Source organism: Podarcis raffonei, chromosome 7 (assembly GCF_027172205.1).
Source record: "Podarcis raffonei isolate rPodRaf1 chromosome 7, rPodRaf1.pri, whole genome shotgun sequence".
In the NCBI taxonomy this organism is placed as follows: Eukaryota; Metazoa; Chordata; class Lepidosauria; order Squamata; family Lacertidae; genus Podarcis; species Podarcis raffonei.
The window spans coordinates 3,602,780-3,628,897 of record NC_070608.1 but is presented as its reverse complement, the minus strand read 5'-3'; the positions used below and the strand labels follow the sequence as shown (position 1 = coordinate 3,628,897).

Sequence of the window (26,118 nt, the reverse complement as noted above, 5' to 3'; positions counted from 1 at the left end):
GGACTCTCAAGAGTCTCCTCCAGCACCAGAATTCAAAGCATCAATTCTTTGGCGATCAGCCTTCTTTATGGTCCAGCTGTCACTTCCATACATCACTACTGGGAAAACCAGAGCTTTAACTATACGGACCTTTGTCGGCAAGGTGAGATATTCTATTATATTTAATATATTTCTCACATTATCTTGGGAAAGATGGAGGGCACAAGGAGAAGGGGACGACAGAGGACGAGATGGTTGGACAGTGTTCTCGAAGCTACCAGCATGAGTTTGACCAAACTGCGGGAGGCAGTGGAAGACAGGAGTGCCTGGAAAAAGGCCTTTGATAATATTTCATGGGATTTTATGAAAAGGAATTTGGAGTTAATGGATATGGGGCAATGGGAGCAAATAAAGTCTTTAAGGGCTAAGTAGCATAGCATTTAAAAGAAGGCAGTTAAGCTCCTGAATTGAGGTGTGTGTTTGCGTGATGTTTTCATGGAACCCGGAGGCAGACCTTCCTGGGGCATGCGCTCAGGTCGTTTCCTGAGAACCTTCCATTGGTCAGAGGTCCAAAGTCCACGAGTGGAAACTGAACTCCGGTTCGGGGCGCCTGGAACAAAACAGCTGTCGCCACTTTTTGTGCAGAATCGTTTTCCTATTTTGCTGCTCTGTCATCGTCCTGCCGCAAGGCTGGGCTCTCCTATTTCGTGCCGGACAATAGCTCACCCTTAGCTTGCCCGTTCCTTTGCAGCAGTTCTGGATTTTGACCTCTTCTCTCCTTGCACGGAGCCTGCCAGAAACAATAAGACCGTTTGGTGGCGTGTTTCATTGAGGCTCGGAAAAGCCTTGCTGCTCCTTTATAGATCACCTTCCTAATCCTCCTCTCTCAGAGGCAATAAATTTCACTGCTCAGCTCCGCTCATGTAACTTAATGACCCACCCAGGCCTCGTAAATTTCCAGGGGTTGGTTTTGTTGTGTGTGTGAAGCCTTTTGGTTTTCTTTTAAAGATATGCAACCTGAACCGGCAGTCGCGGGAACAAAAGAAAATAAAAGATATGTCGCCACTCCTTTAGAAAGCCAGTGAGTGGCTGTTCCAGGCTATTCCAAACTCCTAAAAGACCTATATTGGCTCCCAGTAGGTTTCCGAGCACAATTCAAAGTGTTGGTGCTGACCTTTAAAGCCCTAAACAGCCTTGGCTCTGAAGACCTGAAGTTTCCACTCCCATCGCTCAGCCCAGACACTGAGGCAGTGGCGTAGCATGGGGGGTGCCAGGGGTGCCGGCCGCACCGGGCGCAACATCTGGGGGGGGCGCGAGTCCAGAGGGAAGGGACAAGTTCCTTCCTCCGCCGGGCTCCCCGCCGCCACCGCCAGCCTTGCGCCCTAGCGCGCGCCCCCCGCCGCCGCTGCGGCTGCGCTCCACTCACTGCTCGCAGGAGGAGCAGCCGCTGCAGCAGCGCCGACGCCGCCACCGACGCCTGGCCGGGCATGGGCAGTCTCCGCACCCCGACGCCGACGCCATCCCCTCGGCCCAGCCACAGGCGGCTGCTTCTGCCGACTGGGAGGGAGGAGAGCTCCGAGGGGCCTCGCCGCGCCCTGCGCTCCCCAAAACCCTCCGAGAGGAAGCCGGCGGGCGGGCGAGGGTCTCCCGGCGGAAGGGGGCACCGCTGGCTCCGGCTCTCAGCGCAAGTCTCAGCCGCGGGGCGGGGGGGGCGAGGACGGAGCGCGGCTGGAAGCCCCCGGACCCGGCCGGGAAGAGGAGAGGCGCTCGCCAAGCCCAGATCTGGAGCGCCTCGGAGCGCGGACTCCACCTACAGCCCAAGGAGAGGAGGGGGCGGGGAGGCGCCCGAGGGGAGGGGGCTTCAGCTTTCTCGGCCCGCGGGGGCTCCGCAAATAATAAATTTAATAAATTCCTGCTGAGCCTTTGGGGGGGTCCTTGGCTCCTTCGCTTGCCCCCAGCCCCAGTGGCGTAGCGTGATGGGGTGAAGGGGGGCCGGCCGCACGGGGCGCAACATCTGGGGGGGCGCGCTCGCACTCGAGTGCTAAAATCCACGGGTTAGGGGGCGCAAATTACTTGCCTTGCCCCGGGTGCTGACAACCCACGCTACGCCACTGCACTGAGGTCCAGCGCAGAGGGTCTTCTGCTGGTTCCCTCGCTGACAGGGAACCAGGCAGAGGGTCTTCTCAGTGGTGGCGCCCTCCCTTCAAATGTCGAGGAAATAAACAACTATCTGACTTTTAGAAGACATCGGAAGGCCCTGTATTGGGAAGTTTTTAATGTTTGATGTTTGATGGTGTTTTTATATGTGTTGGAAGCTGCCCAGAGTGACTGGTGCAAGGTATAAATAATAAAAATTATTATTATTAACCATTAAGTGCTTTAAAAGATCAAAGTTCATCCATCCGGCCTAGGACCCATGTACCTACGGGACCGCATCTCCTGGTATGCCCCGCAGAGGACCTTAAGGTCCACGAATAACAACAGTTTGGAGGTCCCAAGCCCCAAGAAGGTTAGATTGGTTTCAGCTAGGGCCAGGGCCTTTTCAGCACTGGCCCCCAACATGGTGGAACGCTCTGTCACAAGAGACTAGGGCCCTGCGGGACTTGACATCTTTATGCAGGGCCTGCAAGACAGAGCTGTTCCGCCTGGCCTTTGGTTTGGACTTGGTCTGACCCTTATCTTTCCCTCCCCTAAACAATCTGAGCCATTTATTTGTTTTACGGGACGGGGAACAAGTTTGTTCCTGGCCCAAAAGGAATCCTGACCCCCTTCGGCTGTGTTGCAAAGGCTCTCGCTGACCCTTTGTGCTCTTGCAAGGAAAGTGGGGCCTCGTCTGCCTTCCACGCTGGGTCTCTGACGCACCCACCCTGCTCAAAGATCCTTTTCTTTGCTCCTCTGGGAATCCCGAGAGCTATGTGTCGTCATTTACCGGGATCGTGCATCAGTACAAAAAGATCTTCCCCTCTCACGTGGGCAGAGCTTTTGTTGCACATTGCCACAAGCCCTGGAGAAACTGAATCGCCTCTTTTTTTGTGGGGGCGCTTAAAAACAAGCCCACGTCTCTTCTCTTGTCTCCCAGCCCCCTTCCTTTCCCAATGTGTGCAAATTCCAGAGCCTTTATTTGGACAAACAGCCCCCTGGATTCAGTGGGAACCAGCTCCCCAGTAAACCTTGCCCAGAATTGCAACCTTACCCATTTTCGAAAGTTGCATGAGACAGAGAGGAGCGTTGGACTCCCCTCCCAATTTCTTTTCTGCCCATTTTCAACTCTGGTCAGATTCTCCAGGTTATTGAAATGTTACGTTACTCGCAATGGCACTTAGCCAGGATATATGGGGAAGGTTTTTTTTGGATATATGGTTTTAATTTCACATCTGAGCACATGATGGGGGAGCTCAAAGTTTCAGCGTCCCCAGACATCTGAAGGCAACCCTGTATCAGGAAGTTTTCAATGGTTGACATTTGCTGTGTTTTTATTATGTTGGAAGAGGCCCAGAGAGGCTGGGGCAAGCCAGTCAGATGGGCACAATATAAATATTATTTTTTAATTTTTGTTATTATTCCGTTGCTTCGCCTTAGACTTTCCAGGAGAGCCCCAAAGTCCGGCACAGAGCAAACCTGTCTCAATGTCTCCATCTCCACTGGAAAGTTACCGTATTTTTTGCTCTATAAGACGCACCAGACCATAAGACGCACCTAGTTTTTGGAGGAGGAAGACAAGAAAAAAAATATTCTGAATCTCAGAAGCCAGAACAACAAGAGGGATCGCTGCGCAGCGAAAGCAGTGATCCCTCTTGCTGTTCTGGCTTCTGGAATAGCTGCGCAGCCTGCACTCGCTCCATAAGACGCACACACATTTCCCCTTACTTTTTAGGAGGGAAAAAGTGAGTCTTATAGAGCAAAAAATACGGTATTTGGTCTCTTCATTTCACACTTCATTTATTTATTCATTTGCATTCGTCAGGGGCCCATGGACAGGAGTTTTCCGGGCAGTGTAGAAAGCCCCAGAAAGATTAAAGATCGCACTTAACATTAGGACAAATTAATAAGCAGCAAGCCAGAGGACTGTAAGAGCAAAACAAATTCATTTTTAAATAGAGAGTCAAGAAATGAAAACAATGAAGCGATGGTCTGTGAAATTGCAGCGATCGTGCAGGGGGACCGTGGAATCAGAGCAGGAAAGGATCAAAAGGACGCCAAGTTCACCCCCATATCGCAAAAGGGGTGTCACTGACTCTATCCCCACATATCCATTCCTGCCCCTTAATTATAGCATTTTTATCCCACTTTTTGCTCCAAAGAGTTCAAGGTGACAGACACAGTTTTCCTGCTCCGAATTGTATCCTTAATAATAATAATAATAATAATAATAATAATAATAATACATTCTTTATATCCCACCCTCCCCAGCCGAAGCCGGGCTCAGAGCGGCTAACAATAGTAAAAGTAACACAGTTTACATAAAATCACAATCTGTTCTAAAATCAATTCATTCTAAAATCAATTTTCTCAATCAGGAAGCTGCTCTCCTTCCAGGAAAGTCATGCTTGGGGCAGTCGGTCCCAGAGTTGCTCCTTTGCTGAAGAGCTGGTGTGGGGAACCCTTTGGCAGTTCAGGTATAGCTGCACTACAACTCCCATCACCCCAACCACTGCTTGCCAGGGCTGATGGGAGTTGTAGTTCAGCAGCATCTGGCAGGCCAAAGGTTCCCCGCACCTATTCCAGGGCAAATGTATCAGGCATAAGAAGAAGAAGAGAAGAGTTTGGATTTGCTATCCGGCTTTATCACTACCCAAAGGAGTCTCAAAGCGGCCAACAATCTCCTTTCCCTTCCTCTCCCACAACAAACACTCTGTGAGGTGAGTGGGGCTGAGAGACTTCAGAGAAGTGTGACTAGCCCAAGGTCACCCAGCAGCTGCATGTGAACGAGCGAGGAATCGAACCTGGTTCACCAGATTACGAGTCCACCGCTCTTAACCACTACACCACATTGGCTCCCTTGGCCGCCTGCCTGTTTTGGGACTCCAGCTGAGCATTGGCCCTGGTGCCTGGGGTTGGTGGGAGCTGGGAGTCCAACAGATGGAAGCAACTTTCCTGTCTCCCCATATATGGGGAAAGGTTGGAATCACAAAGTGGCTACAACTTCCAGTGTAAATCCGAAGCCATCATTGACCACAACTCTCCATGGGTGCAGAGGGGGCATTGCCCAGCAGAAGAGGACACTTGCCATCTGCCTGGGGGCTTCTTGAGGGGATCTGGTTAGCCATTGCAAGATCCAGGATGCTGAACTTGACGGGCTTTTGCTCTGATCCAGCAGCTCCCTTCTTATCTAAAAAAATGAGGTATAACCACCGACAACTGGGAAACACTGGCCTGCAAGCGCTCCAATTGGAGAACAGCCTTTACCAAAGGTGTCGTGGGCCAGGCATAACAAAAACCTTGTGAGGTAGGTTAGGCTGAGAGACAGGGGCCGGCTGCTCCAGGCTCGCTCAGCAAGCTGGTAATAACCTTAGCACTTTGGAAGCTGTTCAATCAAAGTTTCTAAGGCAGATTTTTTCTGTATTGCCATGCGTCCCAAACGCATCATTGCGACTGGAGGCAAGTCTCCCTTCAGTAAAGTACGGACTTGGCAAAGAACTCTTAACTTCTGGCTCCGCCTAAACTCAAATCCCCCCGGTTTACTATCCCTAGTACTTCAAGACTCCCATAAAAGTGCCTGGCTTAAAACAGTCTATCAAAAACTTCACTCTTGTGGCCTATCCCCACAACACCTACTCACTATGGGCCCCATCTCAATATCTAAAAGATATCGAACATCAGAACAACCTGGCCACTATAAGGAAATTCCGCCCTTGGTATGTTCAGTTTCCACCTCTCCATTTTGATTCTCTGGCCCCATATCTGCACAAACTTATTATCCCAAAATACAGACGTGCTTTTACACTTGCAAGACTGGATGTTTTGCCATCTGCAGTACTTGGGGGTCGATTCCAAAAGATCCTGCCTGAGAAACGTCTTTGCCCCTGTGGAGATGGTAGCACCGAAACAGCGGCACACGTCCTCCTGTCTTGCACTCTCCACAAAGACCTGAGGAACGAGGTCCTCACCCCACTCGTATTAACCATCCCAGGACGCTCAACCACTGCCACAATGTCCTTTCTTCTATCAGATCAAAATGAGCAGATAACAGCAAAGGCTGCTAGATTCATACCAGGGGCAACCAGAATAAGGGCCAATAAGTCTTGATGGCTGATACAAGACTTTAAATTGTGCTCTTACATCAAACTTCCTTTGCTGCGTACAGTGGTACCTCGGGTTACAGACACTTCAGGTTACAGACTCCACTAACCCAGAAATAGTACCTCGGGTTAAGAACTTTGCTTCAGGATAAGAACAGAAATTGTGCGGCGGCAGTGGGAGGCCCCATTAGCTAAAGTGGTGCTTCAGGTTAAGAACAGTTTCAGGTTAAGAACGGACCTCCAGAACAAATTAAGTTCTTAACACGAGGTACCACTGTATACTGTAGTGTTTTACTGTTGCTATGGCCATTGGCTAATGCGAATAAAGTTTTATCTCTCTCTTCATGGCTGAGTGGGGAATTCGAACCCTGCTCTCTCTCCCAGGTCCTAGCCCAGCACTCGAACCCAGTGTTTCCCAAACTTGGGTCTCCAGCTGTCTTTGGACTACAATTCCCATCATTCCATGGCAACTGGTCCTGCTAGCTAGGGATGATGGGAGTTGTAGTCCGGAAACAGCTGGAGACCCAAGTTTGGGAAACCCTGCTCTAACCACTAGGCCACCGCTGTCTCCTTCTGCCTGGAGATGCCAGGAATGGAAGCTGGGACCTTTTATCAAAGTCCCTCTGGGCTAAGCAATGTTTATCCTCCTCTTTCTGCAACAGGGCTGCGATCCGTTGGCACAGACTCAGCGCAGCAAATTGCAGCACCGCCGGGCGCGGATCAACCTGCAGATCAACAAGGAGATGAGGATGCGGGCCGGGGCAGAGAACCTCTTCAGGTTTGTTGTTCTTCGTCTCCATCTGCTTGTTTCCCCCTTTCCATCGTTGGGTGTATTTGCAAGACGTTGAGGGCTAGAAACTTAACTCTGTGAACTGCCCTGAGACCTACGGATGAAGGGTGGTATGCAAATTTACTAAATAATAATCAAAAGGGGGGCGTGGGCTTCCCAAGGACTCACTGCACCTTTTGCCATGATGCAGAAAGTCGGGCGCAGTGTTCCAAAGTGTTTTGGTAAACCTAAGGTTTTATTAGGGACGCGGGTGGCGCTGTGGGTTAAACCACAGAGCCTAGGGCTTGCCGATCAGAAGGTTGGCGGTTCGAATCCCCGCGACGGGGTGAGCTCCCATTGCTCGGTCCCTGCTCCTGCCAACCTAGCAGTTCGAAAGCACGTCAAAGTGCAAGTAGATAAATAGGTACCACTCCGGCGGGAAGGTAAACGGCGTTTCCATGCACTGCTCTGGTTTCGCCAGAAGCGGCTTAGTCATGCTGGCCACATGACCCGGAAGCTGTACGCTGGCTCCCTCGGCCAGTAAAGCGAGATGAGCGCCGGAACCCCAGAGTCGGCCACGACTGGACCTAACGGTCAGGGGTCCCTTTACCTTTTTATATGCTATAGGGTAATTTATGGACCTAATAGGTATCTAAAGCCATTTGCACATGTTGCCATAAAACCAGTACAAGCAGAATTTAGACACCCTATATATAGAAAGGAGCAAACCAGTGATATTTTAGGGAGCAGGCCAGCAGGCGGGGTCCATGACTTACATCATAGGAGCCTACGCAACACAAAACACTGTTGCTGTATGTAGGTTTTATTTTATTGGTTTTTTTATCTTAAATTTTGGAAATGTACAGTGGTACCTCGGGTTAAGAACTTAATTCCTTCAGGAGGTCTGTTCTTAACCTGAAACTGTTCTTAACCTGAGGTACCACTTTAGCTAATGGGACTTCCCGCTGTTCTGATCCTGAAGCAAAGTTCTTAACCTGGGATACTATTTCTGGGTTAGCAGAGTCTGTAACCTGAAGCATCTGTAACCCAAGGTACCATTGTACATCCAGGGGTTTTTTCCCTTTAAATCTTTTTGGGCGCCCCAAGAGAGTGGGGCCCTAATCTATAGTTTGTTTAGCTTATACGTAAATCTGGCGCTGGTCTTGCCCCAAGCAAGGCGGGGAGCTTAAAAGCTCTTTCCATGCTAGGTTTGCCTGGGGTAAGGTAAAGGTAAAGGGACCCCTGACCATTAGGTCCGGTCGTGGCCAACTCTGGGGTTGCGGCACTCATCTCGCTTTATTGGCCGAGGGAGTCAGCGTGCAGCTTCTGGGTCATGTGGCCAGCATGAATAAGCCGCTTCTGGCAAACCAGAGCAGCGCACGAAAACGCCGTTTACCTTCCCGCCAGAGCGGTACCTTTTTATCTACTTGCACTTTGTCGTGCTTTCAAACTGCTAGGTTGGCAGGAGCTGGGACCGAGCAACGGGAGCTCACCCCGTCATGGGGATTCGAACCGCTGACCTTCTGATCGGCAAGTCCTAGGCTCTGTGGTTTAACCCACAGCGCCACCCGCGTCTCTTGCCTGGGGTACTTGGTGTGGAAAGAGCATTTAAGCTCTCCACCTTGCACATGGGCTCTGGTAGTGCTGAGCATGCTCTTGATCTGCAAACACAGCAGTTCCAGGGGTTTGGGGATGCATGTTTTCGTTCATGCATAGAACCCTTTAAACTAAATCCCTGCTTTGAGATAGTACTTCCTGAAACTGCCTCACTGGTGACTTTCCTTTAGGGGTGAAAGGCCGCCCAGAAAAAAAAAGTTTGATAAATGCATCTGTTAAACATTGCAAACTGCAACAAAGTGTTGCAGCGTGGGTTGGTTCCTGTTCAGAGTTCTAGCCAGCCCGTCACACACCCCTCAACCCTTCCAAGACGTTCCAATCTGTGCCCAGAAAGTTCAGCTCGAATTCTGTGTTTGGAAGGCAAAACTAGCATCGTATGAGCTGTGACAGGGTTAGGATGTGATTCACGGAGCACAGAAGTGACTCAGCAGCTTCCCAGACTGGTTCTGGCCTCCACAGCAGCCTTTGGAGAGGTCAGGGGTTGACAGGTGAGCTGGGGCAAGGGAGGGAAGATTGCAGCAGCTGCAGAAGTGCAAGTCAGGTAACAGATGGGGAAGAAACTCGGTGCAGTTGTCACTTCAAAGCAAACTTAACGTGCAGATTCCAAGACACAGCCATCCTCTGAAACCCACGCTTCCTTTGAATTTTGCAATTCTGCTATCTAGACGAGTAATGCAAAATGTGTTTACTGGGACAAAATGTGCAGAAAAAGGCATTGATTAAAATCACTGAAGAAGTTGCATTTCTGTTACTGTTTACTATTGAATTCTAGTGGATTACTGAATATTGATTTATTTGATATAAGATGTTTATTTTAAAACAAACAAACAAAATTCCTTCCAGTAGCACCTTAAAAGGTAAAGGTAAAGGTACCCCTGCCCGTATGGGCCAGTCTTGACAGACTCTAGGGTTGTGCGCTCATCTCACTCTATAGGCCGGTAGCCAGCGCTGTCCGGAGACATTTCCGGGTCACGTGGCCAGCGTGACAAGCTGCATCTGGCGAGCCAGCGCAGCACACGGAACGCTGTTTACCATCCCGCTAGTAAGCGGTCCCTATTTATCTACTTGCACCCAGGGGTGCTTTCGAACTGCTAGGTTGGCAGGCGCTGGGACCGAGCGACGGGAGCGCACCCCGCCGCGGGGATTCGAACCGCCGACCTTTCGATCGGCAAGTCCTAGGCGCTGAGGCTTTAACCCACAGCGCCACCCGCGTCCCTTAGCGCCACCCGCGTCCCTTAGCGGGTGGCACCTTAGAGACCAACTAAGTTTGTTATTGGTATGAGCTTTCGTGTGCATGCATGAAGACGTGTGCATGCACACGAAAGCTCATACCAATAACAAACTTTGTTGTTGTTTAGTCGTTTAGTCGTGTCCGACTCTTCGTGACCCCCTGGACCAGAGCACGCCAGGCACTCCTGTCTTCCACCGCCTCCCGCAGTTTGGTCAGGCTCATGTTTGTAGCTTCCAGAACACTGTCCAACCATCTTGTCCTCTGTTGCCCCCTTCTCCTTGTGCCCTCCATCTTTCCCAACATCAGGGTCTTTTCCAGGGAGTCTTCTCTTCTCATGAGGTGGCCAAAGTCTTGGAGCCTCAGCTTCAGGATCTGTCCTTCCAGTGAGCACTCAGGGCTGATTTCCTTCAGAATGGAGAGGTTTGATCTTCTTGCAGTCCATGGGACTCTCAAGAGTCTCCTCCAGCACCATAATTCAAAAGCATCAATTCTTCGGCGATCAGCCTTCTTTATGGTCCAGCTCTCACTTCCATACATCACTACTGGGAAAACCATAGCTTCAACTATACGGACCTTTGTTGGCAAGGTGATGTCTCTGCTTTTTAAGATGCTGTCTAGGTTTGCCATCGCCTTTCTCCCAAGGAGCAGGCGTCTTTTAATTTCGTGACTGCTGTCACCATCTGCAGTGATCATGGAGCCCAAAAAAGTAAAATCTCTCACTGCCTCCAAAACTTAGTTGGTCTCTAATGTGCTACTGGAAGGAATGTTGTAACTTGCTACCTACCTGTAACTTGTTTATTTAATAATGATAATAATAATAATTAATAATAATTTATTTATACCCTGCCCATCTGGCTGGGTTTCCCCAGCCATTCTGGGTGGCTCCCAACAGAATATTAAAAACACAATAATAATTATTGTGACTTTTTCTTAGATTCTTGCTATTAATGTTTGATTATTATTTTTACGTATGTTGGAAGCCGCCCAGAGTCGCTCGGGCAACCCATCCAGATGGGCAGAGTATAAATAAAATATTATCATTTTTAGGAGTTGGCTTACAAAAACATGTCTGTAATGCAAGATTGCATAACAATGTGTTTATTTGGAATAATTCACCCTGAAATGCTGATGGGTGTTTACGGAGAACTTCCATCACAGATTCTGTTGGGGCAGCAGTTCATCATGCAGGTTCGGAGATTTTTGTGCTTGTGTTTAAATGGAGAATCAGTGATTGGAAGGAGCAGTTTTAAGGGGAACCGGGAAAGATGTTGGAAAACATGCTTTTGTATTGACAGATCCCCTAGGAATATGCTTTTTTAAAATAAAAAATAAAACAGTTGAGAGGCTTTCGCCTTTCCTAGCTTTGGCGTGCTCAAGGCAACATAAAACTTGCTGGGTTAGCAAGGGGCAAATCGCTTGCACTCTCCTTTTCTCAAGCAAGGAATCGAAAGCTGAAGCAGATTGCCGGGAGTGTGGGAGTCTGGGATTCTTAACCCTGCTGCCCTGCTAGATTTGGAAGAATGCACAGGAGGCTCTGCGTCAGCTTTGGAAAATAATTGAGGAGCAAAACACCGGATGTCCTGGGAGCTGAGAGGCATCTTCTGGGTCGCCGACCCCAAACTCCTCCAGAGCTGCGGCAGGGACCCTCCCCATGGCACTCTGCGCCAGGGAGTGATGGAATAGGTCTCTGATGTTATCTGCAGTGTTGGAGCTGCTTTGCCTTGGAAATAGCAGTTTCCAGGCATCACAAGGGGATGGGAAGCCGGGCCGCAGAGACGGTCCTTTGGCCCAATCCAAAAGGACTTTGTTCCTCTGTCTTTTGGGGCCCAGGCTAGCTGAGACCTGTTTGCTTTGTTGTTGTTGTTTAGTCGTTTAGTCATGTCCGACTCTTCGTGACCCCCTGGACCAGAGCACGCCAGGCCCTCCTGTCTTCCACTGCCTCCCGCAGTTTGGTCAAACTCATCCTGGTAGCTTCGAGAACACTGTCCCACCGGAAACGATATATAATGAAATTAAGAAGGTGCTTAAGTGTACCTTTTATAAAAAACCAGAGGCTTTCCTCCTGGGCATAGTAGGCCAATTGGTGTCAAAGAAAGATAGGACGTTTTTTATGTATGCTACAACAGCAGCAAGAGTTCTACTAGCAAAGTATTGGAAGATACAAGAACTACCCACGCTGGAAGAGTGGCGGACGAAGGGGATTGAATATATGGGACTAGCAGAGATGACGAGCAGAATCCGTGACCAAGGGAAAGAGACGGTGGAGGAAGACTGGAAGAAATTTAAACTTTATCTTAAAAATTCTTGTAAAATTACTGAATGCTAAAATGTCATGGGTAAAGCATAGCAGATTTGCAGCGATAAATGATTGGACAAGAGGAAAGAAAAGGGTTAAAGAAAGGAATTAATAAGTAATTCAGACCAGGGGTTGCTGAAAAAAGTTTAAAACAGGGATGCAGAAAAGGGAGGCATGGGGAAGTCGTTGAAATTGGGTATATGAAAAAAATTATGAAATTATACATGTTTATATGTTTGTTTGTCAGTGTTTGTTGTTTGTATTGTCTTATATTATATGTTGAAAAACCAATAAAATTTTTATAAAAAAAAAAGAGAACACTGTCCCACCATCTCGTCCTCTGTCGTCCCTCCATCTTTGTGCCCTCCATCTTTCCCAACATCAGGGTCTTTTCCAGGGAGTCTTCTCTTCTCATGAGGTGGCCAAAGTCTTGGAGCCTCAGCTTCAGGATCTGTCCAGGATCTCTCACTGCCTCCATTTCTTCCCCTTCTATTTGCCAGGAGGTGATGGGACCAGTGGCCATGATCTTCGTTTTTTTGATGTTGATTGAGCTTCAGACCATATTTCGCGCTCTCCTCTTTCACCCTCTTGCAATATAGCACAATATAATAAATAATTATTATTATTATTATTATTATTATTATGCAAGGTGTGCAGATAGGTGTGAAACAAGTGGGATGAATAAGATGGCATTTTCTCCCTCCTTTGTTTTTTTAGGGCCACCAATAACCACAAAGTAAAGGAAACGGTTGCCTTAGAACTCAGTTACGTCAACTCCAACCTGCAGCTACTGAAGGAGGAATTGGAGGAGCTGAACAGCTGCATGGATGTCTACCAGAATGACAGGTAAGGAGGGTGGCAGGTGGCAGCAGTTGCCCCCAAAATTTGGGACCAGAGCCCATTTCCCCTCTCGGTCCAGAAGTGTGGAGGGGAACAACCCTATACATCACCTTGAGCTCCCTGGAGAAAAAATGTGGAAGACGACTGTAATAAATAAATTAGACCACGCAGGAAGCTATTTTTTTTGTATGGAAACCTGAAGGTTCTGGCTGCATCTTCCCCTTAGTCCCTTGCCATTTGCAAAGCTGGTTTTGCTTTTTAAAAAAATCACTTCTGGCTTTATTACTATTATTATTAAAAGAAGCTAGTCCTTTGCGGCGGGTTTAAAGCAACTTAATTACTTTGAAAGAATCGCTGCCCCAACTTCCTCATCTTAAGGGCTGGTCCTTTGCCTCTGCAAAGCTCTTTTTCTTCATTTTTAGGCTTGCAGAAAGGGATGACTATCCCTGATGCTGAGTCAAACGTTTCAAGCTTGAATTATACTCCCTCTTTGATTTATCACCCAGCGCTTCCTCTCCTGCCTCTGCAGTCTGAGGTCTCTATTTAAGATCTGCAAGAGGAGCTCTCTTTTTTCACCCTGTGAGAGGGGAAAGTTTGCTACGTATTCTCAGCAATTAATTCATTCAGTAAATCTGTATTCCATTACGCAGCAACAGTAAATAGAAATGGTACTCTAACAAGCCACTGAACAACTGCAGTATCAAACCTGAGCTGACGCCAAGGTGTAAATAATTGCATTTACTGTGGAGTTGTGGAAGGGTCCTGAGGGTCATCTAGTCCAACCCGCCTGCAGTCACAGGGATCACGGCCAAAGAATCATTGGCAGGTGGTCACCCAACCTCTGCTTAAAAACCTCCAAGGAAGGAGAGTCCACAAAAGTCCCGGAAGAGACCGTTCCACGATCAAACAGCTCTTACTGTCAGAAAGTTTCCCCCGAATATTTAGTCTGAATCTGCTTTCTTGTAACTTGAAGCCATGGATTCGAGTCCTACCCATCAAGCCCATTTCCCAGCGGTGTCTGGAAAAATCCGGACGTATGGCAGCCCTAGTTCTTATGTAATTTGTCCTAAAACTGTTGAAAGATGGATGAGAAATAGAAGTAAGCAGTAGATGGGAAGTCAGCTATATAGGAAAAAGTCATTTTTATGTTAAATGTATTGTGAGTAATGGGACGCGGGTGGCGCTGTGGGTAAAAGCCTCAGCGCCTAGGGCTTGCCGATCGAAAGGTCGGCGGTTCAAATCCCCGCGGCGGGGTGAGCTCCCGTTGTTCGGTCCCAGCGCCTGCCAACCTAGCAGTTCGAAAGCACATCAAAGTGCAAGTAGATAAATAGGGACCGCTTACTGGCGGGAAGGTAAACGGCATTTCCGTGTGCGGCTCTGGCTCGCCAGAGCAGCGATGTCACGCTGGCCATGTGACCCGGAAATGTCTCCGGACAGCGCTGGCCCCTGGCCTCTTGAGTGAGATGGGCGCACAACCCTAGAGTCTGTCAAGACTGGACCGTACGGGCAGGGGTACCTTTAACTTTTTATTGTGAGTAATATTTAATGTATTGGTGTTGTTGTTTTTTATTTTTATTTTCTTCTTCTTTAATTGTTAGGAGGTGATGGATATTTGTGTATCTTCATATTTTCTTTTTGTATGGGGTGTATTAAAATGAAATTTTAAAAAAGAAGGATTTTCATAAGGTTTTTTAAAAAAACAAAAAACAAAATTGCAAAATGCAGCAGAAATGAGGGGAAGTTTTTATTAGGCATTCCAGGTCAAGATTTGCCTAAAGAGAAGAATAAACTTTTCATGTATGCTACAACCGCGGCTAGGATACTCCTAGCCCAAAGATGGAAAAGCGACGAAATACCAACCGAAGAAGAACGGCAAGAAAAATTGATGGCATGTGCTGAAATGGCGAAGTTAACAGAAAGACTTAGAGACAAAGACAATAGAGACTTTTAAAAAGATTGGGAACCATTTATGTTGTATTTACAGAAACAATGTAAAGAAATGGACTCACTAGCAGGGTTTGAGTAAACACTTACAACTAACAAAAAAAACACACACATAGAAATTATAAAGGTGATGTTAAAATGGTAAAAGTATAACAATATTTAATATAAAGAACTTAAGATTAAGATACAAAGCAAGCAGGAGAAGTTAATATGTAAAAAAACCAGAAGAGGAAGTTGAGAGAAGCCGGGGGGAATTTGGGAATTGTATTTTTTTTGTTACATGAGAGGTTGTTATTAGGATAAAAATGTGAAACTTAATAAAAATTATTATAAAACAGAAGAAGTTTAGAGTGTTAAAATCAAAATGTGGAAATAACGACGAGAGGCAGGATTGAGATCTGGAGATACGCTTCAAGGTCCAGACTATTAGAAGTCCAAAAATTAATAATTACAATTTGGAGGATAATTTGATCTTTTTTATTTTATTTTATTATTTTTATTGGATTATGATTTGATATGTTAATTGGATGTTTTTTATTGGAAAATTAATAAAAATGATTTAACAATTTTTTAAAAAAATGATCTTTAAAAAAAATTGTTATAAAAAAAAAGAAATGCGGGAACTGGATTCAAGATGGAAAAAAGTTAGGAATTGCAAGTGGCCAAAAATGGCACTTCCATCCTTGCAAATGTTTTGCCCCTGACCTGTGATCTCTTTCTCTCTCCCAGTGACTCCATCAGCGTTCCCATGGTCCCGCTGGGGCTCAAAGAGACCAAGGAGCTGGACTGGGCAGAACCCCTGAAGGTATAACAATATATAATAATAATTTATTATTTATACCCCGCCCATCTGGCTGAGTTTCCCCAGCTACTCTGGGTAGGAGAGTCTTCTGCCAATCGGAGTATTGGACGATTCTGCCTTCCGAAGGCCGGCTTCGGAGAGTTAAAGGTAAAGGGACCCCTGACCATTAGGTCCAGTCGCCAATGACTCTGGGGTTGCGGTGCTCATCTCGCTTTATTGGCCAAGGGAGCAGGTGTACAGCTTCTGGGTCATGTGGCCAGCATGACTAAGCCGCTTCTGGCGAACCAGAGCAGCGCATGGAAATGCCGTTTACCTTCCCACCGGAGCGGTACCTATTTATCTACTTGCGCTGGTGTGCTTTCGAACTGCTAGGTGGGCAGGAGCAGGGACCGAGCAACGGGAGCTCACCCCGTCGCGGGGATTCGAACCACCGACCTTCTGATCAGCAAGTCCTAGGCTCTGTGGTTTAACCCACAGCGCCACCCGCGTCCCTTTTTTTCGGAGAGTTAAGCACAGGGACATTGGTTTTGGGGGGCTCACGCTTCTTAAGAAGCCCAGGGTCCCCCTGTCCAGAGACTCCTTCTTGTGCATGCATGCTCATCGGGGCAGGGCAGTTTTTTCAGCCAGGCCGCTGCACGGGAATCTGAGGCAAAACACAGTGGATTTAAACCTTGCGTTTGTGCAGTAGGCTAGATCAAGGTTAATTTGTCGCTGTTTTGTGGAGGCGGGTGGCATTTGGCCAGCAAAATTCTACGCATAGCATATTGTGAAGTTCACTCCCACGGGAGCCAGTGATGATTTGGATGGCTTTAAAAAGGGGTCAGGCAAGTTCGTGGAGGATGAGACTGCTATCGATGGCTCCTAGCCACTGTGGTTATGTTCTGCCTCCAGGGTCTGAGGCAGCGATTTTTCTGAATCCCGGTTTTTGGAAACCAGAGGAGAGGAGAGTTGCTCTTGTGCGCGAATCCTGCTTGCAGGTTTCCCAAAATGGGTATCTATTTATTACCCAGACTTTTAGAAGACATCTGAAGGCAGCCCTGTTTAGGGAAGCTTGTTTAACAGACTACTGTATTTTAATATTTTGTTGGAAGCCGCCCAGAGTGGCTGGGGAAACCCAGCCTGATGGGCAGGGTATAAATAATATACTGTTGTTGTTGTTGTTGTTGTTGTTGTTGTTGTTGTTGTTGTTGTTGTTGTTGTTGTTGTTATTATTATCTTGTTGGCCACCGTGAGAAGAGGATGCTGGACTTGATGGGCCATAGGCCTGATCCAGGAAGGTCCTCTTACGTTCTTAAGGGTGGAAATGTATGGGATCAGTATAGAAACTGTGTTTAGGAAGATCAGTAGCTGCCAGAGCAACCTCTTCTTGTTTTCTGTTCCTGCCCTCCCAGGAGATGATCTGGGAGCACTATGGCGAGGACGGTGCCTTGTACGAAAGCGAGATCAAAGACCTCGTGGAGCTGCGGCAGGTGAGTGCAGCTTTGCTCTTGAGAAATAGCCTGCAGTGCTCTGGTTCCCTGATTGTCCTTAGGCTCCCAGTACGTTTCCGAGCCCAATTCAAAGTGTTGGTGCTGACCTTTAAAGCCCTAAACAGCCTCAAAGGCCCAGTAGACCTGAAGGAGCGTCTCCACCACCATCGTTCAGCCTCCAGAGGTCCAGCGCCGAGGGCCTTCTGGCGGTTCCTTCACAGCGAGAAGTGAGGTTGCAGGGAACCAGGCAGAGGGGCTTCTCAGTGGTGGCGCCCGCCCTGTGGAACGCCCTCCCATCAGATGTCAAGGAAATAAACAATTATCTGACTTTTCTAAAGGCAGCCCTGTTTAGGGAAGTTTTTAATGTCTGGTGTTTTATCGTGTTTTTAATATTCTGCTGGGAGCTGCCCAGAGTGGCTGTGGAAACCCAGCCAGATGGTCAGGGTATAAATAATAAAATTATTATTATTAGGATGAAGCGCCAAACGGAGGTGTTTACTGCCGCATCCTTGACTTTGTCTACACTAGGCCTGGGTGATATATCAATATATCGCCCAGGACGGGTATGAGGAGCAGACTGTGATGCCGGCTTCACTCAGAGATGTATCGCTGGTGAAGCTGCCGCCGCTCCTGAGTCCCTCTGCTAGCGACTTCCTCCACTGAGCGTTTCCAGCAGAGGGACTCTGAAACGGTGGCCGTTTCACAAGTGATTCATCGCTGAGTGAAACCGCCATCCACTCTGCCCTCATACAGTGGAATCTCGACTTGCATACGCCTCGTCTCGCGGATGTTCCAAGTTGCGTCCGCGGCAAATCCGGAAGTAAACACCGCGTTTGCCACGATATGCGCAGAAGTGGCTTCTGCCATCTGCGCGTGTGCTGAAGCACACTGCTGCCGAATGGCGCATGCGCACAAGACACCTCTTCTAGCATCTGTTTTGACCAGCGGACGGACCTCCGGAATGGATTATGTCCATAAGTAGAGGTTCCACTGTACTGCGCAGAGGGAGAAGAAAGCTAAATTGGGAGGCGCTGATACAGCTTGTTCCTCCCTCTGCATCTTTTAACTTCTCGGCTGAGGAGTGTGTGGTTGCCGCTTCCCTCAGTTGAGCAGTTAAAGGATCCCCCAGCCCGGCGCTGGCTCTGTTGCGGATGGGGAACCCTCCTGCGCCCCAGCTGAGCCGTACAAACAAGCTACGTTGTCCCAGCCTGCTAGGTTTTGGGATGAAATGGCCTCTGCTCCCACGGTTAGAGCTGCAGCAGTTTCATCTGGCGGTTTGCAGGCTTGAGGCCACAGCAGCTTGTGTTTTCCATTTCGTGGTATATTGCAAGACTGCGATGTTTGGCTGGTTGATATACTGCGATGCTGGAAAGCTGATATTGCCCAGCCCTCGTCTGCACCTGCCTGCCTTGCACCCGAGTCCAAGAGCAATATGCAATACAAATTGAGAGGCAATGACACACAACTTATGAAATTATCTTTCAAAAATATCCCTGAACTCCCTGCCTTGCAGGGTTGCTGTTTGGTTTGGCACAAGTTCACGCATGTGACGTGAACCCTCGCAAAAATGACGTCGCTGTGGGAAAACGACTACATTATTGTTACTACCTGCTTGGGATTCTACGATCAGCTGCTTATCCCTCAGCCAGTGAAGAGTGTATTTATGACCTCATGGCCCCCTCTCCTAAATATAAAAAACAAGGCTCTAGTCCTCATGGATCTGATATGTATGTAGGCAGCTGCCTTGCTCCGAAGTTCGATCTTTTGCACCAGAGACTGTACATACTGCAGGTTTTTTTACAGCTTCTTCAATTCAGAGCGTGTCTGTTTGTTTTCCAAATCTTTATATTTTCCCAAACAGATGCGTCCGGCTATGGGGTGGCGTCGCAGGAGTGTCAGCCGTCCCTTGCTCCGTGACCCAGTGCCCCTGCCGTCTGCCACATCGGCAATCTGGGGCAGACTGTGGGTCGTTGAGACAGTCCTCCCCTGCCCTGGGGAGGCTGCCAGGGCTAATTGCCCCCATATCAGCCCTGAATTACCGGAACGGCTGAGGTCCGATCTTGTGGGATCAGCCATTTTCCACCGCCGGAAACAGGAAGTGGCAGCTGCCTTGCTCTGAGTCAGACCGCGGCTCCACTTAGCTTATTATTGCCTGCACTGACCAGGTTTCCATCTCTCTCTCTCTCTCTCTCTCTCTCTCTCTCTCTCTTTTCTTTCCCCACCCCTTTCCCCTTATTTCCAGGCCATGCGCACCCCCAGCCGGAACGAGGCAGGCCTGGAGCTTCTCATGGAATACTACAGCCAGCTGTACTTCCTGGACAACCGCTTCTTCCCTCCCAACAAGAACCTGGGGATTTTCTTCCACTGGTCAGTCGGGCCTCTCCTGGTCTTGCTGAGTGGGCGGGGAAAACCTGGCCGGGGATGGGGTGGGGGTGGCAAGCCTGGTCCGGCCCAGCCAAATCCCCCTGCAGCGATTGCCTTGGGAACAGGGCCCCCGTACTTAGAAACGTGACCCTAGAATCATAAAACAGTGCAGCTTGAAGGGACACCCAAAGGTCCTCTATTCCACCCCTCCCACCTGCAGTGTAGGAATCGCAGCCAAAGATTCCCTGGCGAGTGGCCGTCCAACCTCTGCTTTAAAACTCCAAGGAATATTAAAGTTGAAGGCAAACAACAGGTGTTTGTCTGTATGATCAGCATACTTTATTATTCAGTACTGATAGTGTTTCGTCTCAAAGCAGCAAGAGTCAGTTATCTAATGCCACAAGGGTGTCCATCGGGATTTTCTGGGAGGGTAAGAGCTGTACGGACTCCTTTGGGGGGTTGTGGACTCTCCTTTCTTAAAGTTGTTTGAGCAGAAATTGGAAGCCCCTCTGTCATGGATGCTGTAGCTGAGATTCCTGCATTGTAGAGGGTTGGACTGGATGACCCTCGGTGCCCCTTCCAAGCCAACAATACTCTGGTTCAAGTGCTTGCTGGAACTTCAGGTGGATTAAAGCATTCTGCCCCCCAGTGGAACACGGGGCTTTTTTTCAACCAGAACTCAGAGGAACTCAGTTCCAGCAGTTCTCAGGTGGGCGCCATTGCCATCACAGTCATACTTTGGTCCTTAGAGAGAGAGAGAGAAAACTTCATTCGCATTAGCCAATGGCCATAGCAGCAGTAAAACATTACAGTATACACAGAAAAGGAAATTTGATATAAGAGTACAATTTAAAGTCCTGAATCAGCAGTCAGTTAGTGGCCCTTATTCTGATTGCCCCTGCTATGAACCTAGCAACCTTTGCTGTTATCTGCTCATTTTGATCTGATAGAAGAAAGGACATTGTGGCTGTGGTTGAGCGTCCTGGGATGGTTAATACGAGTGGGGTGATGGTCTCGTTCCTCAGGTCTTTGTGGAGAGTACAGGACAGGAGGACGTGGGCGGCTGTTTCGGTGCTACCATCTCCACAGGGACAAAGACGTTTCTCAGGCGGGACCTTTTGGAATCGACCCTCAAGTACCGCAGACGGCAAAACATCCAGTCTTGCAAGTGTAAAAGCACATCTGTATTTTGGGATAATAAGTCTGTGCAGATATGGGGCCAGAGAATCAAAATGGAGAGGTGGAAACTGAACACACCAAGGGCAGAATTTCCTTATAGTGGCCAGGTTGTTCTGATGTTCAATATCTTTTAGACGTTGACCAATTAGACTGTTTGCTTTAGTGGGTCCCATAGTGAGTAGGTGTTGTGGGGATAGGCCACAAGTGAAGGTTTTGATAGACGGTTTTAAGCCAGGCAGTTTTATGGGAGTCTTGAAGTACAGTGGTACCTCATGTTACGTCCGCTTCATGTTACGTTCTTTCAGGTTACGTCCTGCGGCGACCCGGAAGTACAAGAAAGGGTTACTTCCAGGTTTCGCCACTTGTGCATGCGCAACCCGTGAACACGCAGATGCAGGTTGCGTTCTGCTCAGGTGGTGAACGGGCCTCCAAAACAGATCCCGTTCACAACCAGAGGTACCACTGTACTAGGGATTTAAGTTTAGGTGGAGCCAGAAGTTAAGAGTTCTTTGCCAAGTCCATACTTCTACTGAAGATCCCGTCTGAGAAACGCCTTTGCCCCTGTGGAGACGGTAGCACCGAAACAGCGGCACACGTCCTCCTGTCTTCTACTCTCTACAAAGACCTGAGGAACGAGATCATCACCCCACTCGTACTCACCATCCCAGGACGCTCAACCACAGCCACAATGTCCTTTCTTGTATCAGATCAAAATGAGCAGATAACAGCAAAGGTTACTAGGTTCATAGTACTTTGGATCCCAAACGCCTTGGTCCTCGGATGTTTTGGCTCCCGAATGCCGCAAACCCGGAAGTGAGTGTTCCAGTTTGTGAACGTTCTTTGGATCCTGAACGTCCGGCGGGGCTTCTGCGGCTTCTGATTGGCTGCAGGATCAGAATCAGAAGCCGTCTTTGGTTTGCGAATGTTTTGGAAGTTGAACGGACTTCTGGAACGGATTCTGTTCGGCTTCCAAGATACGACTGTGTAAGAGAACAGGGGAGGCGTTCATGGTGAGCTCCGGCACCTCTTTTTCTCAAAAAAACCAGCACTGATTCAACAAATCCACACACACACACACAAAATTTGTGTGTTTGTGTGGTTAGGAAGGTTACTGGGAAAAGCAACGAGCCGTGTTAGAATGGGAGCGGAGGCACTAGCAAATCAGGATGAATAAACACTGCATAGCCAAATCATAACAAATGTGTAATAAAGGCAGGATGTAGTCTGACAGTTGCATAAGCATTGTGCAAGCAAATCAGAATGAATGCGGAATAAAGTGTCGCCCAGAGAAGCCCTGTATCGCATCTCTTTTCTTTCAGTCCCACCCAACATTTTTGCTGGGGGGGGGGGGGGCCTGTGGCCCTCCAAAGGTAGCTGGACTCCAACTCCCATCACCCCCTGCTGCCAGAATGGCCCAACGTTCAGGGACGATGGGAGTTGTAGTCCGGCAACACCCGGAGACGCCCAGGTTGCTACTCCTGCCCAAACTTCTCCAGTTTCACAGAGCTCCTCGTCTCCCTGCTTCTAGGTATGACTCCTTAACAGGCGTGCCTTCCCACCAGCGGGCCTTGGCCTTCGAAAAAGGGAGTGTGCTTTTCAATATCGGCGCCCTGCACACCCAGATCGGCGCTCGGCAGGACCGTACCACCTTGCAAGGCGTGGACTGCGCCATCGAGGCTTTCCAGAAGGCGTCTGGTACGTCAGATTCTCTACCACCCCTCTTCCACTTCAAATATATATACTGTTTTATCAATGAATAAACATTAAATGGTTGCATACTTGCCGTAAGTAAAAATTACAGGAGTGCCCTTATTTCGGGTTTAGACAAATCAGATACTTGGATAGCATCTCCAAAGATCTGTTTGGGTGGCGACCAATGGGAAATCTCTTCCAGAAATAAATGAATGTCATGCTACGTCAAAATGTGTCTTTTTTGAAAGTTGCTCATACAACCCTTCTGTGGCAGCTAAGTCTTTCTGATATGACCACATGCCACGCAGCATTAAATCTGTGGATTTTTCTGCCCAGTTTTTCCAGTGTTGAGAAGGCCCTGGCTCTGGTTGAGGCTAATCTGACTTCCTTAGGGCCCAGGACCACTAGGGTCTTGCTATTGATGGACCTTAAGGTCCTCCGTGGGGCATACTGGGAGAGGCTGTCCCGTAGGTACGAGGGTCCTAGGCCGTGAAGGGCTTTAAAGATCAAAACGATGTAACGATGGCGCCAGGTGAGCCTCTCTGAGGAAACATCTCACAATCAAGGAGCCACCACAGAAAAGGCCTGTTCTCAAGTTACCAACCTCCAAAACCTCTCAAAGATGTGGGGCAAAACCTCTCAAGGATGTGGGGCAAAGGCCTCAGGCGACAAGCGCAGGGTCTAGGTCGGTTTGGATTAGGGACCCCCTCAGGGTCATTCCAGCTCTACAATGCTATTGTTCTAAGTGGGGCAGCCCCATCTTGGCAGCTGCAGATATGTCAGAAACGCTTAGGCCGCAGTTTCAAAACCCACATCGTTTTTGCTCCTGGGTGCCTTTGAACCAGAGCTACAGCCTCTGCCTGTGCTGAGCGCTTAGCAAAAGGGCGAATCCAGCCTTTCCAGGACCATCTCACTTTGGGGATGTTGCTCTTTCTCTCCCCCCTTTGCAGGTGCCTTCAACTACCTGAAGGAGAACTTCTCCAACGCCCCCAGCCTGGACATGAGCGCAGCCTCTCTCAACATGCTGGTGCGCCTGATGATCGCCCAGGTGCAGGAGTGCGTCTTCGAGAAGGTCATCCTTCTCGGAGCCCAGAGCGACTTCCTCGCCTGTCTGCAGCTCGCCCAGGAAGCCGCCAGGGTACAGAATCCGTGCGCATGCCTCTCGTGGGGAGCTGGCGTTAGAAAAGGCACAAGAAGTGGGCTGGAATCTAGGCCTTTTTTGGGGGGGACGACGACCGGGGATTTCCGTTTCCAGAATTTGGGGGAGCTGAAAAGCTCTTTCCATGCTAGGTTTGCCTGGGGTATTTGGTGTGGAAAGAGCATTTAAGCTATCTGTCTTGCACATGGGCTCTGGGAGTGCTGAGCATGCTCTTGATCTGCAAACACAGAGCAGTTCCAGGGGTTTGGGGATGCATGTTTTCGGTCATGCATAGAACCCTTTAAACTAAACCCCTGCTTTGAGATAGTACTTCTTCTTTTCTTTTCTTTTCTTTTCTTTTCTTTTCTCGGCTAAGACTTTATTGTTTCAGAAGCTGGTACAAGCACAAATGGCAAAAGCGGATGGAAAATAAAGTTACTGAATTGCTGTGCCACAATACTTAAAAATAGCAGATAACTACTATGATAACAAAGGGACGCGGGTGGAGCTGGGGGTTAAACCACAGCGCCTAGGGCTTGCCGATCAGAAGGTCGGCAGTTCGAATCCCAGCGACGGGGTGAGCTCCCGTTGCTCGGTCCCTGCTCCTGCGCACCTAGCAGTTTGAAAGCATGTCAAAGTGCAAGTAGATAAATAGGTACCGCTCCGGCGGGAAGGTAAACAGCATTTCCGTGCGCTGCTCTGGTTTGCCAGAAGCGGCTTAGTCATGCTGGCCACATGACCCATAAGCTGTATGCCGACTCCCTCGGCCAGTAAAGCGAGATGAGCGCCGCAACCCCAGAGTCGGTCGCATCTGGACCTAATGGTCAGGGGTCCCTTTACCTTTTTACTACAGTAACAAAAAAGTCCAGCAATTTCCAAAATAACTTCTGTTCCATCTGATGTATGAATTCACATACATCTTCTTTCCCAGCTTTAAAATATATTCTTTTCAGAAGTGTGGCTCTTGAATTAGACATCTTTTAGAAATCAGTGTTCTGTAAAGGAGGCCACACGTCTTTAGATAAAGATCAAAAGAAACTTCCAGTTGATTGTTGTTGTTTAGTCGTGTCCGACTCTTCGTGACCCCCTGGACCAGAGCACGCCAGGCACTCCTGTCTTCCGCTGCCTCCTGCAGTTTGGTCAGAGCCAGTTGATAGGTAACGTTTTGAGCCCGGAAGAGAGGGATGCTGGTTTCAAAGTTAAAATTGAGTCCCAGTTAGATAGTACTTCCTGAAACTGCCTCACTGGTGACTTTCCTTTAGGGGTGAAAGGCCACCCAGAAAAAAAAAGTTTGATAAATGCATCCGTTAAACATTGCAATCTGCAACTGCAACAAAGTGTTGCAGCATGGGTTGGTTCCTGTTCAGACTTCTAGCCAGCCAGTCACACACCCCTCAACCCTTCCAGGACGTTCTGATCCGTGCCCAGAAAGTTCGGCTTGGATTCTGTGTTTGGAAGTCAAAACTAGCTTCGTATGAGCTGTGACAGGGTTAGGATGTGATTCACGGAGCACAGATGTGACTCAGAAGCTTCCCAGACTGGTTCTGGCCTCCACAGCAGCCTTTGGAGAGGTCAGGGACTTTTGTGGCTAGGAAAGTTGGGGAAGACATAACCTGCAAGCAAATTACGGTGGACTGTCATTGTGGTATATATCTCGTCAAACAAAATACAGCGGGTGCTCACTTGTCGAATACTCTTTCGCCAACAAACTATGATGGGCACTCATTGATGTGTAACCTCCGCGCAGGCAAATTGCAACAGGGAGACGTGGCCAAAAAGCTGCTAACAAATTGCAATTGCTGCTCATCGCTGCATAACCACCCTGCAGACATATGACGGCGGGCGCTTGTTCTCGCAGAACCTGACTGCAAACAAATTTCGATGGGTGCCTGTCAGGGTGGATTTGATTTAAATCAAAACTATTTAAATCATGATTTAAATCAGTAGTCAGTAAGACTTGATTTAAATCTCTCTTTATTTTACATAAAGACTCATTCTTGCTAGTATAATCTTAATATTTACAACCAGATGAAGGTTTCATTTTTGGAATAATAAATTTCCAGAGTAGCTTTTACAGTTATATCAAAAATTACTGATATCGTTATGCTATTAGAAATACATAGGCAGATAATTATGAAATTATTGTGAAGTTTAATAAGTTGACTGTTTACATTTGGACAGCTTTTCTGCTGTACTTTATTGGAAGGAGAAAAATAACAATTTCCTTAATAACAATTTAAACTAAAACAATAACATTATAGCATATGTATCCATGTTTGTAAACTGATGTGGTTAACCAATTAAAAAAAAAAACTTAGGCTGCGTTTTGGCATACATGGAAAACTTAAAGCAAATCCGTATTTCCTGATGAATAGCTTTTGGACTATTATATAACTTAAACAGAAAACTATCTTTAGAAAGGTTTTTCTTCCAAAAGTATTTTATTTTAAAAATCCAATTTAAATTTTAAAAAATCTGATTTAAATAAAAAAAAATCATTGATTTTTATCCACTCTGGTGCTGGTGGTCATGTCGATCTCCCTGCAGTCAAATGATGGG

At 48.0% G+C, this 26,118-nt stretch overlaps 1 protein-coding gene across 1 annotated transcript in view; it reads left to right on the top strand.

Annotated features, from left to right (window-relative positions):
• RHPN1 (rhophilin Rho GTPase binding protein 1) overlaps positions 1-26,118 on the top strand; it is a 50,511-nt gene that overhangs the window by 10,036 nt on the left and 14,357 nt on the right. Inside the window, exons 2-8 of the mRNA XM_053395144.1 lie at positions 6,881-6,996; positions 12,849-12,977; positions 15,645-15,720; positions 17,109-17,186; positions 19,429-19,553; positions 22,258-22,424; positions 23,372-23,559. Of these exons, the coding sequence (XP_053251119.1) occupies positions 6,881-6,996; positions 12,849-12,977; positions 15,645-15,720; positions 17,109-17,186; positions 19,429-19,553; positions 22,258-22,424; positions 23,372-23,559 (879 nt within the window). The remainder of the gene's footprint in view (positions 1-6,880; positions 6,997-12,848; positions 12,978-15,644; positions 15,721-17,108; positions 17,187-19,428; positions 19,554-22,257; positions 22,425-23,371; positions 23,560-26,118) is intronic.